The sequence below is a fragment of the Seriola lalandi genome, unplaced genomic scaffold (assembly GCF_002814215.2).
Source record: "Seriola lalandi dorsalis isolate HSWRI2012SDOR001 ecotype SW California unplaced genomic scaffold, Sedor1 jcf7180002055004, whole genome shotgun sequence".
Classification (NCBI taxonomy): Eukaryota; Metazoa; Chordata; class Actinopteri; order Carangiformes; family Carangidae; genus Seriola; species Seriola lalandi.
Window position 1 is genome coordinate 349,099 of NW_019525548.1, and position 15,460 is coordinate 364,558.

At 45.1% G+C, this 15,460-nt stretch overlaps 1 protein-coding gene across 1 annotated transcript; it reads right to left on the minus strand.

The window, feature by feature from the left end:
- Positions 1 to 6,501: 6,501 nt before the first annotated feature.
- actb2 (actin, beta 2) lies at positions 6,502 to 11,007 on the minus strand. Its single transcript, XM_023397206.2, has 6 exons — positions 10,852 to 11,007; positions 9,135 to 9,264; positions 8,602 to 8,841; positions 7,730 to 8,168; positions 7,435 to 7,616; positions 6,502 to 7,314 (listed from the first exon to the last, which is right to left on the minus strand). The coding sequence occupies exons 2-6, from the start codon at positions 9,255 to 9,257 to the stop codon at positions 7,171 to 7,173; spliced, it is 1,128 nt and encodes a 375-aa protein (XP_023252974.1). The 5' UTR covers positions 9,258 to 9,264; positions 10,852 to 11,007; the 3' UTR covers positions 6,502 to 7,170.
- Between the last annotated feature and the right edge of the window lie 4,453 nt (positions 11,008 to 15,460).

Sequence of the window (15,460 nt, forward strand, 5' to 3'; positions counted from 1 at the left end):
TCTCTACTTCTCCAGCCCCTCCTCCTGACAGTTTGTCGGTTTCAAGGCGACCCTCCGTTAGGGGGAAAGGAAAAGCTTCAGCTGGGACCAAACCGCGAAAGGAGAGAGAGCGCAGCGGAGGCAGCTCCTCCACTGCAGCCGCGGACACTAGCCACCAGCGGCGGCGGCGGAGACACGGGCCTCCCGCCTGGTTGCCCGGTGTTCCGGTTGAAGGTGCAACACAACCCCCGGTGGTCGGTCTGAGTGTGTGTTTTTTTCTTTAAGCCCATCGGACAACATTACCACCGAGCTGGGGAGAAAGAAGAAGCCGCCCGGCGACAGCCCTCACCCCGCTGACCTGTCTGCTCGCAGCGCCTGTCACCCCTGACGGAACCCGGAAAGGGAATTAGGCGACCAGGCGGAGATCAGAGCGGTGTCCCGTCCCGGGGCCGTCCGACCCGGCCTTTGTTCTCCAAACCGCTCCGACTGGGATTTCAGACACTGCCCTCAGATTAAGGCCCTATTGTTGCTCTCTTTTCACCCTGCGAGCACGAGGCAGGTTTCACCCTCTCCTTGTTGTGTTTTCATGTCAAATACCCGCGGTGCTCGTGGGGGGGGGGGGTCTCCACTTTGAGGTGGGTATGGCTGCGAGATGAGGTGGTTTTAATACAGTTTCCTCAAACAGCTCAATCATGATTCCTTCAGATAATAAGGAGAGCAATATTATTCTCTATCCACACACGCATCACGTGCCGCATGTTTTACACACAAGCAATATTGAACATAATCTTCCAATTTAATTAAATCATCTTAATTGTGTTCACCAAAGGCTGAATGTGACGGTCCTAAATTATGTTGCTATCTCAGTGCAATTCTGTGCAATTTAATCCATCAGCTGTTCAGCCAAAACAACCCAATAAAAACTAATTCAAAATTCCCTGTTGCACATTTAATCAGTGGAACAATGTGTGCTTCATATCCAGGTTCTCACCTTCAGCACTGGATGGTAATTACAGACCTATCTACTATCTGTTTATTTCTAGGTTAGAGCTTCTCACAGCGACGCTTTACTGCAGGAACAGATGGGACCATTTGGTAGATTATGTTTTTTTAGAGCCTATACACCAACTGGGTTCTTTGAGGATGGTCCAACTTTAAGCTCCAAGCTTGTGCTCTATGTGGGGCTGCAGTGGAAAAGTACTGAAATCCATGATTTATTACCTAAAACGCTGCTGAGTCAATATAATACCACAGCCGATTTTTCATTCCACTGACATGATTTTTTATTCTGTGGGCCATTGCACAATGAGAAGATCTGTTATCCTCATCTCTGTCTTAGGTTAGTTGTGTTTTTCTTTCCTGTCCATCTTGTTTACCTCTTATCTCTGCCTGGACACCACATCTAACATCAACCTCAAATATCATCGCTGGGGCTTGGGTTAATTCTGTCCTATCAGCCGAGGGATCAAGTAAAGATCAGGTAAATGATTTGATTTGGCAGCTCAGACTATCTGATTTTCTCTGGGCATGTGGCTGCATTAACCCACAGGGGACAGAGCACAGAGGCAGCATTGATTAATTCAGCTGGGGGTTGCACTCCTCTCTCTGGAGAAGAAATACATAAATAAATAAATACAGGAAAGATGTCCTCCTGCATAAGCACCCACCCATCAATAACAGCGCTTTCATAAGCACGTCTGTCCTCGCTCTGGGGGTGCTAATAAAGCCTGAATGCATGGCCGTGTTCCCAATTACACATTTTCTACAATATTCCATAAATGACAAATGAGAAACAGCAATAAATAACAACAGTCCAGATATTTTATGAGCCCCCTCCCAAACAGCTTTCTCACATACACACCAGTACGTGCACGCACACACACGCACACACACACACACACACACACAGAGTGCCTGCATGCCCACAGGGCTGAATCATTCATCATACCTTGTCTCATGCTCCACACAAGCAGTGTATTGTTGTTGAAGCCAGTGCTGCACTGCAGCAGGACAAATCCATAACATGATTGTGAAGAGAGCTAATTGCAGTGTCATGTTATCTGTTGGGCTGAAACAAACGTGTGCACAGAGACAAACACATGTATGCAGTAAACATGGCAGTGAGTCTGAGACAAGCAGACACACACACACACACACACACACACACACACCAACCCCCACTTATACACACACAGCCCTCATGGGGTACCTGCCAATCATCAGACAGTGCCTTGCAGGGTTTTATGGTGGACCACTGGAGGGGAGGGGGGGGGGGGGGGGGGGGGGGCACTCTACCCTGACAGTCATTCAGCTGAATGTGAAGTAGTCAGATGACACGAATTCACAAAGAAAATGTAGCTGCTGCGTGTTGGTTCACGTGTGATTATCTGTCACTTCACACATTCCCCGTTTTCACGATTTTATAATCGAGTGACGCTTTTTTATTTCTGGTTGTTCCAAATTGAAAAAAAAAAAGTAGTGAGATGAAAGCAGATAGAGCAAGTATCTACCGTACATGGTCATACATGTGCTTAACATACATCACACACAGCAGGTCACTCTCCTGTGTTCATGTAACATGAAGATTTCTGTCCCCGCCAAAGAAATCATAGAAACACAGGCTGCAATTTCATTTGAATCAAATCCATATGTATGTTTATTTATGGAAAATGGTTACCAAGATGAGGACATCCCATCTGCCCCTGCTTCAAACCAAAATGGGGGATGGGGGGTATGGAGAGAGAGAGAGAGAGAGAGAGGTGTGGTGGTGGTGGGGGGCTGTGAACTGTAGATCGAGGGTGCTCGAGCAAGCTTGCAGTGCACAGGGTGTGTGTCTTCGGCGTCTCTTCCTGTGCCTGAGTCGTGTGGTTTCAGAGCTCTGACAAATCATGGAGTTTTTTTTTTTGAGAAAATAAAAACCACCCAGCCTCGCCACAACCTTGAGGAAACATCGATGCAGACACAGACACATATCCTGCTGAGAAAGAAAAATAAAAAAGGGCAGTGGTGATGTGTCAGGGCCGCTGAAACCTCATGAAGAAGATAGAAAATCCCTGAGTGGGCCTCCCCACCTCTGTACCCTCCTGACACTGCAGCGTCCATATGTAAAAACAACATGCTTGTTATCTAAAAGATGACAGCCTCATGTCAGCGAGCACCTAATCAGACAACTTGATAATCAATGCAATAATGGTGCAGAGGGCGTGCGTTACCCTCAGTGAACATGTCGCGCTCAGAAGAATGCAAATCACTCCCAGGCTGTCGAAAAGAGGAGCTGCTGTGTGTGTGTGAATATGATCCATTAGTCTCTGTTGGCCTCCTTATGTCAGCTGTGGTAGCCTTCTATTTGCCTTTCACCCACTTTATAAGCCAGACTCATGTGGCGCCGTGGCCTCCTCTGCTGGAGAGAGAGGAGAACTGCAGGGTGGATGGGCGACCTGACCGGTGGCGCTGCTGGAAAGCTGCACAGCTGTAGTAAATGGAGGAACACGGTGAGTGTAATTTTCTGACAAATTGGTCCCCCTCTGCGTCCTCTCTCAGGGGAACACATTGTGCTGTTACAGACATTTTCGAACCGAGTAGCTGGAGTGGCTCATTCACAAACACCTGCAGAGCTCACACCTGCACAGGCAACAAACACACGTGCACGATAACCTCAAGAAGCTCACTCATACACACACACACACACACACACACACACACACACGCCAAGCACTGTTTTGCTGGCGTGGCAGTAAGAGGATATCAGAGGGAAGCAGTCTCAGCAGAATCACAGGGGGTGGGAATAAATTTCCAATACCAAACATGCTTGATCTTCAGTGTGTATGTGCATGCAGCAGGAACTCTGCATGCAGCCTGACTTAATGGATGCATATATGAATTCAAAGCAATGCAAACACACACACACACACACACACACTTCTGTATGCACGTGTACAGCCCTCCTGGATCATCATATATCATGACGCGGTGCCTCCACGCAGCCCCAGAATACTGCATGAAAGTGGGACAGCCGGACTAATGGCCGCAGCATGACTTTGGTTAGTGCTGGATCTGGTGGTGTCACACACACAGACACAGGATATGATGCATAGAACATGAGGGTGGGGCTGCACCATCCACCATCCAGCATCCATCTTATCCTCTTTCATCTCTGTAATATGCAAATGTGGAGATCTGTTTTTAGATGTGGACAGGAAATGTGCCCGCATCAGCAGAGGATCTATTTCCACAGTTCTAGGAAAGTGTAAATGGCACGCTCCATCTTTTATCCATGATCCTTTGCTGCTGCTGCTGGATTAAATACGCAATCCTGTCTCTGGCACTCCCCCATGTCCATTACACCAGCCCAGTAATACCTCGGCCATTATGTTAAAATGAAGCCTGACCTTATGATTCAAAGACAGAAATTCACACACAACACTCGAATCAACATGAAAGGCGTGGCGTCACATCGAGCTCTTTGCACGAGCTTTAATGTGAATGAAATGTTTTGAGATGCAGAGAAAATAAAGGCATGATGCGCACAGCAGAGAGTCACAGCTCACGCTGAGCAGAAATAAAAACACAGGCCTTTGTCGCCATCTCCCGTCTAAACTGTGCAGCTGCTGTGAAGTCACAGCTGGATTACGACGACAGAGATTTCTACGAGGAGCTGCAACTGCAGGTCAGAACAAAGTCCAAGAATACTAAGGCTGTTGAAGTCTCTGTGATCATTTCTAGCTGATAACCAACCGGTGACATAATGATGCCACAAAGAGAGCGTGACCACAAATCTCATGACGTCATGACAAGATGCCTGAGGACAGAGAAAAGGCTTCTTTTTATCCTGACAGTTAATGATTACCCTGAGATCTGAGCTCATCATGCATGACTGACCTCCTCGGGGTGTCCTGACCTTTTAGACCTTAATATGACGCCCAGTCAGCTGAGAGCCAGGCAACACTGCGGCACTGATGCTGAGGCAGAATATTACAGCAGGTACAGATGAGGCGAGGTGACGGTTCTGCCATGGTGATAGGAATCAGCAGCACAAACTCCGTCCTTATAAAGTTTGTATTTCTGCCGCCTCTATAGGGAATGTATTGATTCCTAATACAGTATGTACTTATTTTGCATTATATATAATGAAATGACAAAATATAATCTACATAAAAATATTTATACAAAATAAATGAGATAAAAGTTGTACTCACTTTCTGTAGCACTAGCAAGCGGCACGGTTTATTTGTTCAGCACTTTTCCCAGACTTTAGTCACAAAGTGCTTCACAATCAAAATGAATAAAAAATCAAATGAAAGAATTCAAATCGAATACATCAAATTAAAACAAAAGTAAAAAAAAAACTATAAAGATAAAATATACAAGAAGAAAAACACATAACGGACACTGGCTAAAAGCATAAAACACCATGTTAGCTACAGTCCTGTCTGATCAGACGGGTTTTTAGTTGCTTTTTAAAGAGTCGAACGATCTCAGATCTGGAGGGAAACGATTCCAGAGTTTGGGAGCTGTTGACTGGAAGCATGAGGGTGTGTATTAACACCAAGGTTATCCTTGTGCAACTGGATCAGGTGCTTTGAAAAGCAGCCAAATGGCACACACCCTGTGTAATCTAAACTTTTACATAGACCAAGAAAACAAACATGTATCCTGTAGGTAGAGTATGAAGTCATTTCTCCTTTACATTTCTGACAGACCTGCAGCAGATCTCCTCTCACGTCGTCCAGGATTTAAACTGCTGACATTTAAAAAAACAAAAAACAGTTTGGTGCAACAGAGGGAGGAAGGTGCAGGTGTTAAATACAGTAAGTGTGCAGTTGGCCCAGGTGTGAGAGCACACCTGTGAGTCATGAGTCACATGCTCTTTAAGCTGAGCTTTGAAACAGTTTCCCTTTGATCTTAAACTGCAGGTTGTGTCATGACTGTAAAACTAACATTTCTCCCCTGCTGTGACTAACAGTGACTCGCATGTTTGAAATATTACACATTAAACTAATGCCTGGAATATTACATTTAATGCATTTACATGTGATGTAAACAGCATTAGATAACTGTTTGAAATTTCAAAAATGTGGTTCAGATGTCCAAATGATAAATTATTGGTTAGTTTGCTCAATAAACCACCTGATAGCAGCCTGTCAAACATCTTTCATGGCAACAACAAGAGGTTGTGCAGCACAGGCCTGTTAGAGCTGAGAGAAATGTGACTGCTAACTTTATCCTTTAACTGTGATAAACAAGCTTGAAATGTGAGATCTAAATGCTTGAATGTTTTAAAGAATCATGATTTAACTTTAAAAAAAAAAAAATAAATAAATAAAGTACTGCCAAGTTTGATCCTTTACTGCTGCACTAGTTATTTTCATGTTCCAACACTAAAGCATCTAGTAACTAAGACTGAATTAAACCTCACTTGAACCCTGCTGCTCTAATCAGTGTTTTTTGGCAGAGAGATCATCAGATTTCAGCATCTTAAAACAAAACACCAAACATCTTACAAAGACAGACAAGAGTCAGACATCATGTCGGAACACATGTGCACTTTATTGGGATTGTTTAGTCAGTGTACAGGTTGGCCCCACCGGTCTGGCACCCCATGTTACCCCATCACTTCGAGACCCCTTGCCCCACCACCCCGGGGATGAAACCTCCAACAGCGGGAAGAAGAGGTCACGATTGGGTTTTGCATAACAAAAACAAAAAAATTAACAGGACCAAGATATTTTTAAGGCTGAAAGTACAAAAAACCCAGACATAATTTACATACAAGCGATACTACAACCATGTTTAAGTATGCGCCAACCACTGGGCAGCCTTCACAGAGGCGAATACGTGTCTGAACAATGCAGTTAACATTTGGAATCATGTGTCTGAACAATGCAGTTAACAAACATTTGGAATGACTCAAAGAAAACAACAAAATGTACATTTTTTAAGTCCCCAGATGCAACTGCAGAACCCTGGGGTGCTTTTTTTTCTTAAACCTAGCCAAACATTACTGTCTCCTTCATCGTTCCAGTTTTTTTTAAAATCCTGAGTCAAGCGCCAAAAATAACTGAAGCCATGCCAATGAGTTGGTCATCTAGGCTCTGCGCCTGAGTGTGTATGAGAAATGTGTGGTGTGGTTGTTTTGCACAGAGCTGAAGTTGTTGGGCGTTTGGTTGGGGAGGGGGAGAAGGAACAGTCTGTTTAGAAGCATTTGCGGTGGACGATGGAGGGGCCGGACTCATCGTACTCCTGCTTGCTGATCCACATCTGCTGGAAGGTGGACAGGGAAGCCAGGATGGAGCCTCCGATCCAGACAGAGTATTTACGCTCTGGTGGGGCAATGATCTGCAAACAGACAAGAAAATGACCCGTTAGGACACCAAAGTGTTTACTGATGCAGCCAGTACATGTCACACAAGCAGCAATAACATGCCACTCTGCTGGTCCTGTAACAAGTCAGCTCACCTTGATCTTCATGGTGGATGGGGCCAGGGCTGTGATCTCCTTCTGCATCCTGTCGGCGATGCCGGGGTACATGGTGGTACCTCCAGACAGCACGGTGTTGGCGTACAGGTCCTTACGGATGTCGACGTCGCACTTCATGATGCTGTTGTAGGTGGTCTCGTGGATTCCGCAGGACTCCATACCTGAGAGAAGAAACACAAAACACTGGTCAGAAGGTTGAAGTGCAGAATAACTGTAAAAAGGCAGAGTATGCTTTAGTGTGTAATGCGTGTTGGGTTTAAGATGGGAGACGTACCGAGGAAGGAAGGCTGGAAGAGGGCCTCTGGGCAACGGAACCTCTCATTGCCGATAGTGATGACCTGTCCGTCGGGCAGCTCGTAGCTCTTCTCCAGGGAGGAGGAGGAGGCAGCGGTACCCATCTCCTGCTCGAAGTCCAGGGCGACGTAGCACAGCTTCTCCTTGATGTCACGCACGATTTCCCTCTCGGCTGTGGTGGTGAAGGAGTAGCCACGCTCTGTCAGGATCTTCATGAGGTAGTCTGTGAGGTCGCGGCCGGCCAAGTCCAGACGCAGGATGGCGTGGGGCAGGGCGTAGCCCTCGTAGATGGGCACTGTGTGGGTCACACCATCACCGGAGTCCATGACAATACCGGTGGTACGACCAGAGGCATACAGGGACAGCACAGCCTGGATGGCAACGTACATGGCGGGGGTGTTGAAGGTCTCGAACATGATCTGTAAGAGGAGGAGAGAAAACTTTAGTATTTTCATTCACAGCAAATACTGAGCTGTGTGGTCACTGCACCCACTACATGCAACAGAGTGAGGCTCAGATTGAAGTTAGTAGAAAAAGGTGCAGAAGTCAACATTCCTCACACTTGTGCATGTCAGATGTCTATTTAGGTGCTGATCTACTGACTCAGCTTTACATTATAGACACAAGTGCAGATAAAAAAGGCACACAGTCAAGAGAGACCTGTTGATGATAGATCATCTTATAGGAGAGAGGTCCTGGAGGAGAGGGGGGGAGGAAGGAGCAAGTGAGAATGGGATGAAAAAAGGAAACCAAGAAGGAAATGAGGTAACTAGTTTTTAACAGTCAATTCTACAAAGTACCATCTGGCTAAACTGGAAATGCTCAACTGTGTGTACAAGTAAGGGTGTGTACCTGGGTCATCTTCTCCCTGTTGGCTTTGGGGTTCAGGGGGGCCTCTGTGAGCAGGACAGGGTGCTCCTCAGGGGCAACTCTCAGCTCGTTGTAGAAGGTGTGATGCCAGATCTTCTCCATGTCATCCCAGTTGGTCACAATACCGTGCTCGATGGGGTACTTCAGGGTCAGGATACCTCTCTTGCTCTGGGCTTCATCACCAACGTAGCTGTCCTTCTGGCCCATACCCACCATCACTCCCTGCACACAGGATTGGACAGTTAAGTTAAATGAGCAGATGATAGCAAACACAATGCTGCAATGAAGCATGAGGAAAGTATAGAAACCAAAAACAAAAAATTAAATCTAAACTTTATTATAATTTTGTTTACTCTTGATTGACTGGGCTACATGTTAGCAAATAGATTTTGAGCTATGTTTAAGAAAATAAAATATATCTTTAATGATCCAAGTCATAATATTAATCTTATAATAAGCAAATGTTTATTCAAATCAGGGGTTTGGCTTTATCCTGTTGGATGTAATTCACCCACCTGATGCCTGGGGCGACCAACGATGGAGGGGAAGACAGCACGAGGGGCGTCGTCTCCGGCGAATCCGGCTTTGCACATACCGGATCCGTTGTCAACAACCAGTGCGGCGATTTCATCTTCCATGGCTGAACTGTTAATGGGGAGAAAAAGCGAAAAAAGAAAAGAGAAAGCGTTAAAAAACACGTAAGTCTCACATCCACCTCCCAAAAGCGCCGCTAACGACACGCCGAGTTTTCACTTCCTGTTAAACTCGCCAGCTGCAGTTCACGAGGTTAGCCGTTAGGTGGAGCTCGTGCCCCGCATTCCGCCGAGCCAGACAAAAGGAAGTGGCGCTGCATTCTGTTATTGCCATATAAGGACATGGTTCGGTTTTGAGCAGCTTTGCGGCTACCGGCGCCATGGCGCGCGGCCAGAGCGGCAGAGTACGGCAAGAGGGGAGGGGGGGGAAAGAAAAAAGCGAACATTCGACATTATCAGACCCGGCGCCGCGCGACCACTCCCTCCGGTTCACCAGTCAACTTCCTCCGCTGCCCCCTCCCACTATTGCTCAATCACACTGGTTTTTTTTTTTAATACTGCATAAGATACCTTTGCTTCAATATCACTGCGTCATAACTTCGCCGCTTCATTCATTGCACACTGGCCACCTGATACACGACTACACCCTCCGTTACTAACAATTAAACGTTTCTTTTTTTTGAAAAAAAGGCATCAACCGTTAGAACAGTGGCCGTTAAAAAAAGAAAAAAGAAAATGCAAGTTGCATAATGAACTCATGTTGACTCATGAATGGGTCACAAGTCGTTGACTGATGCTCCATTTCCTGAAAGCCACGCCTTTTCTAAGACTGGACGATCTGTCACTCGCAATTTCCTTATTTCCTCGTGTTCAAGTTGCACCACACGAATTTATAGCAAGATGGGTCAATTCCGTCGAGAGCATTAATCAATTTATGCTTTTTGCAGGCCTCGTATTCTTCTTGGTCTTTTCCTACTTGGAGGAAGTATAATTATATATTTAATTTAATTATTCAGATGATTAAGCGAAATTTAAAAAAAAACGCCCAAGGAGTGTACACAAGTGTCTATGGAAAAAGAAAAAAGAAAAGAGAAGTCTTGATTAAAATCGCCACTGTTGCAAGTCTGAAGGGCGGAGTTAGCATGATGTAGCTAGGCTAATATGCTAAAGTAGGTCACACCCCGCCGCATCGGTCGCACAAAGGGAGCAGCCGGGATCTAGACAACCTAAACCTAAAAGCCTCTTTCAAAACCATCCTACCGGGGGGGAGAGGGGAAGAAAAAAACAGCGCTGAAATACTAAAACTGTTGCACAACTAACACAATGACAAACCCAGTTTCAGTTTGAACCATTAACCATAAGCCGGCTACATCCAAAAAAAAGCACCTGTGAACCGCCTAAGTACCAGTTCAGCGGTCTCTGACCATCCACCACTGCATACTTTAAAAAAGGAAAAATACACAAAGCAAAATATATAGATACTGATTTCTTTCACAGAAACCAATGAGTTAAATTAGCAGTACGGTTGGTGAATGACAGGACAAAGAACCTCGTGGTCCTTGCCATCTTTTGCATTCAAAAATCAAATTTCTCAGACAAATGCGATAAAAAAACAAACAAAAACAAATGAACTCGTTGTTTACTTGATGAATCTTGTTCTAAAGTTTGAAATTTGTAAATATCAGATTTGTCTCCTTACCTTTGGGTGGGGGGCTTTTCGCTTTAAGGGAACCGGTTTCAGGCAAATGATATCCCGCACAAGCTGTGTGTGTGACGGCGCTCAGAGTGAATCCGTTAGCTGTGGGCGCATGTTTTTTATAGTGCGTCAGTTGCCCGGCTCTAGCCATAAAAGGTAAACTTTCGGAATGGCGCCCTCTGATTGGTCCGGCGTCATGCACTGGGGCACGTCGCGTGCACACTGTGCTGCACTGGGCGCTCGCGATTTGAGGGAGAGGGAGTGAGAGAGAGAGAGAGAGAGAGAGAGAGAGGGAGGCGATAATAGCAAAGGATTGGAGAAAATAAGAGGGAAGGGATTGATGTTGTGAGGCCTAGTAAGCCTAATCTCTTCATATACTGTTTTATATACCGGGTGCATTGTGTATAAACTTTAATAAGTGTGAAAATATCTTCTCTGCACCTGCTCTTAGCGGTTTAGCAGCACATATTTAAATGATAATTGCAAGAGCTCAGCAGCCGGGACTCCTCCCTGTGAAGGCTGCAAAGGCCCAAGACTTTTATCCAAAGGCTGCCCTCGCTCCTAAAACCTTCTCTCTAGATTAACCCGGACACTATGAGGTATTTCAGACGGCGCAGAGTGCGGAGGTGATGAGGGGATGTTGCTGTAAGCTCACTGGGAGTCACTGTCCTGCATCACCAGGTCAAACGCATGACACACATAACACAGGGTGGTGGAGCTGCCCTGCACAAACCAGGGGATGACCACTCACCGTATGTAGGCCACCTCTTCCTTATATATATATATATATATATATATATATATTCTGCCAATGCTCGCTGTGAATGTTCATTTATTGATCAAGTATCTGTGCTCGGTGTCTACATGATCTTGGGCTCCACCTAGATATCCTGTCGCTGGCTGCTTGCTGCCTCTCTCTCTCCCTCCCTCTCTCTCCCTCCCTCTCTCTCTCTCTCTCTGCCTGAGATACAGTAGTTTGATAAAGGTGTGTCGTTCCAGGAGGGGATGGGATGTGTTAGCATTCTCCGATTTTAACGGTGTTTGCACTGTGCTACATGTAGATGTTAAATAATACAAAAATGACAAAAAACAAAACCATACATGAAATACAGGATGAGTGAAAATACTAGCTTAGGGGGTTTTCAGTTGCTGTTTCCTTTAAATCATGTGGACTGCATCTCTATTGTATTCCTGTTTTTCACTATGAAGCAGGAAGGGTCTGGAAATTACCATTTTTACCCACTGTCATTCAGCTTTATCAAATAAAAAACACAAAAACAATGTTCATATTTCCACCGAATTGGACTGAAATTTTGGGGCCTTTCTCACATCCTGATGATGAGGCCCATGTGACACATTGTCAGACTGGCCTTTAAGCCTCGGGCTGGCAGGATAGTAACATTTCCATTCCTGATTCACCATATTAAAGTTCATTACACCATCAGATGACGGTGTTATCAGAAATCTTTTCTTTTTTATCACCTCTGTCAATTTCATTCTCATTTTCTCTCTCCCATCTACCCGCTCTTTAATATATATATATATATACTAAATAAATACAAGTATGCACATACTTGTATTTATTTAGTGCTCCTGAATCATGAGTGTGTGTACATTAGTAGAATGGCTGGGTGGCCTCAGTTACCATTTAAAGCTGTAACTACAGCCACTGAGACATGCAACTTCTTCTCTTCCTCCTTTACCACTTCCTCTTCCTCTCTCTCGCTTCTTGTGTATTTTTTTTCTTTTTTTTTTTCTTGTCTTGGCTTCTCTTCCTTGTTTCATTCATGCTGTTAACTTGGCTTTAAATGGACATTATTGTCATCTCCACATGGCTCATATGACCCCCCTTTTAATTAGCCACAACTCAGTGACCCTGCAGTGTGAAACAGGGCTCTTTTAATAAAGATGACAATGGCTTGTGTAACTTCCCTGTAACCCTGCAGATTGGGATGGGTTATATGTAACACATGTCCCAAAAGGCCATTTTTACATTTAATAAAAGGGAACAATCGAAGATGAACCCGTCAATTCATCAGTGAGTCAGAGTTTTGACTCTTGTGAAAGACTATACAGAGTCAGACCGGCGCTGTTGGAGGGTTTACAGATGGAAGGAGGTGTGCTTGAGGTGATCAAAGGTCCACTGGGCCCACTTATTGATTTACAGGCCTTAAGTCCCATTGTTAAGGATCAAATCTCGCCCCTGGTTTATCCCCGTCCGACTTATTTCAGCGGGAAACTTGTGTTTTCAGTCATATTTGTTGTAAAGTTGCGTTTACGTGATTAAAAAAAGAAAGAAGGAGGGTCCAGGTGAAGCTGAGAGATTTGTACAGATACAAGCTGAGAGGATTGTTTCTCCATGTTGACGCTGTAATGGCGTAAACAGGGATTGGCTGGGAAATATTTAATCCCCCCTCGAGGGAGTGCCTGCGCTCTGTGTGTGTGTGTGTGTGTGTGTGTGTGTGTGTGAGTGAGTGTGTGTGTGTCTATATGTTTGCACGTAAATGGGCGAGTGAATCATTGTTCCGGTCGAGCCTATTTTGATTCAAGTAAAAAAAACTTTTGATGGCATTACATAACCTTCCTTGTGTACTCCGGAATAAAAAGTAAAACTAACTAACCGTCTAAAACTCACCTTGTTAAATGAGTTGTTAGTCATCGTAGGTTCACAGGTTAGCAGGACTTGGGATACGCTTGTGTTTATGTTTGTGCGTGTGGTAGAAAGTGAGAAATCCACAGTTAAGTGGCGTGTTGTCAACACTCTTCAGTGGGAATTTCTACAAGCCAAGTGCTTGGAATACTGTCCTAGGAAGACTCCTCTCATGTATCATAACAGTGTGTGTGTGTGTGTGTGTGTGTGTGTGTGTGTGTGTGTGTTTACGCCCTGGGTGCCAGCGAAATGTAGACTCTCTGAACCGGGGCCTTGCTGCCAAGGTCCTTAGTGCAATAAAGCTACCTAATGAATTTTTCGGAGGGTTTTTCTTCCAGACATGAGTTTATACAAACGCTCTTGAGGTGTTGTGTATATTGACTATTACTGTGAGTAGTGGTTGTCTAAATAGACCACTTGTCAAACTAAGTGACACTTTAACTAGAGCAACAAGTGGAAGCTCTGAGCTCTAACCTGTCATTTAGAGTCGGGGAGAGTTGGGGCGCTGCTGCAAATGACTGTAATTTAACTATAAAAGTCCTTTCCAGTTTGGCTAAAAAACACCTTGTGTGTATAGTTCTACAAAATGGACGTTCAGCAGCTTGACTGTGCGGGCCACTAGTGGAAGCCAACATGAGGCCAGGCAGAGTCAGGTGGTACAAAGGTTTTCAGCCAGGTGAATTGTTCGGCTGTGTGCCTTTGAGAGCTTGTTGTTACCGCTCGTCTTTTTTTTCTGTGCGGTCATGTAGGAGGCCGAGGGCTCGGCCCGGAGAGTCCTACCTCACACAGGCCGGTGGTGGGATGTTCTGACAGGGATTGAAGCTTCATCATTACTGCAACACCAAATCTGCATTTTATCCTGTTTGTTTGAGTCATTCCTTTAACTAATGGCAGTGAATGCATCTATTTCATTATCTAACATCTTAAGTCACTGTGTGTTTCGCACCTGCAGCGGCCTTGAATTATATCACAGGAGTGAACGACTCATTTATGTTTTGCCTTTTGGCCTGAAGTCAGGCATCACCGCGGCCATGTGATAGGTTAATCAGTAACTTGTTGACCACTGCAGCACGTGTGTTTATGTGCATGTGTGTGTGTGTGTGTGTGTGTGTGATTCAGAGGTCAAAAAACCTTCAATGACAACAGCCAATCATAACCAAACGCTATCTTTGATGACAGTGGAAGTTTGTGTTGGAGGAACGTGGTAAACTTTCCATGGATATATGATACTGTGTGTGTTATGGCCAAACAAACACACTTGACTCTTTGCTGACATGTCACCGCCCAGTCTCAACTATAAGAAACAAATCCCCATTTTAAAGACAGAAACACACACTCAACTTTACAAAGCATTCACATGCGTGTGCCTTGGAGCATGTGTGTGTAGTCTCACTGTTTACCGGTGAATTGAAGCTGTTGTGACACCCTCGTGTGCTGTTACCGCCCTCAGGTTTTTCTCTTCAAATAAGGCAACCAGGAACAGCACCACAGAAAAAACAGTCTGTTCTGCAGCGTTGCCACGCCCTGCATTACTACACCCATCCCACCGTGGCTTCCTGTTCCTCAAATGAGTAAAGATGCTGCAAGTTTCTCTTTGCTCTCGAAACTCAGAAGCCCCTCGTCGACAAATTCACCTCCCCTCCATCATAAAGGGAATCCGATAGTTTTTAAAACATTAAGAGGGCAGCTGAGGATAAAACAAACAAAAGCATTCTGGTGTGTATGTGGGCGTATGTCTGCGGGGGAAGGGAGAGGAACCATGAAAGGCCTGTTGCTAATGGGTAAAGCTGGCCATAGGGGGTGGACATGAATACTATACACACACACACATACACACACACACACACACACACACACACACACACACACACACACACACACACAGGCAGAGTTAAACATCTGCTGCCTTGAGTCTAACTTCTACTAGACTGCAAGACTGCAGTTCAATACAAAAAACATTAG

What these genes read in the sequence shown, in the direction of transcription:
- actb2 (XM_023397206.2), bottom strand. Translation starts at nt 9,257, where the DNA reads ATGGAAGATGAAATCGCCGCACTGGTTGTTGACAACGGATCCGGTATG. An exon ending in CTTCCAGCCTTCCTTCCTCG is followed by an intron (nt 7,617 to 7,729) that starts GTACGTCTCCCA and finishes TTCTTCTCTCAG; the next exon opens with GTATGGAGTCCTGCGGAATC. An exon ending in CATCCACCATGAAGATCAAG is followed by an intron (nt 7,315 to 7,434) that starts GTGAGCTGACTT and finishes GTCTGTTTGCAG; the next exon opens with ATCATTGCCCCACCAGAGCG.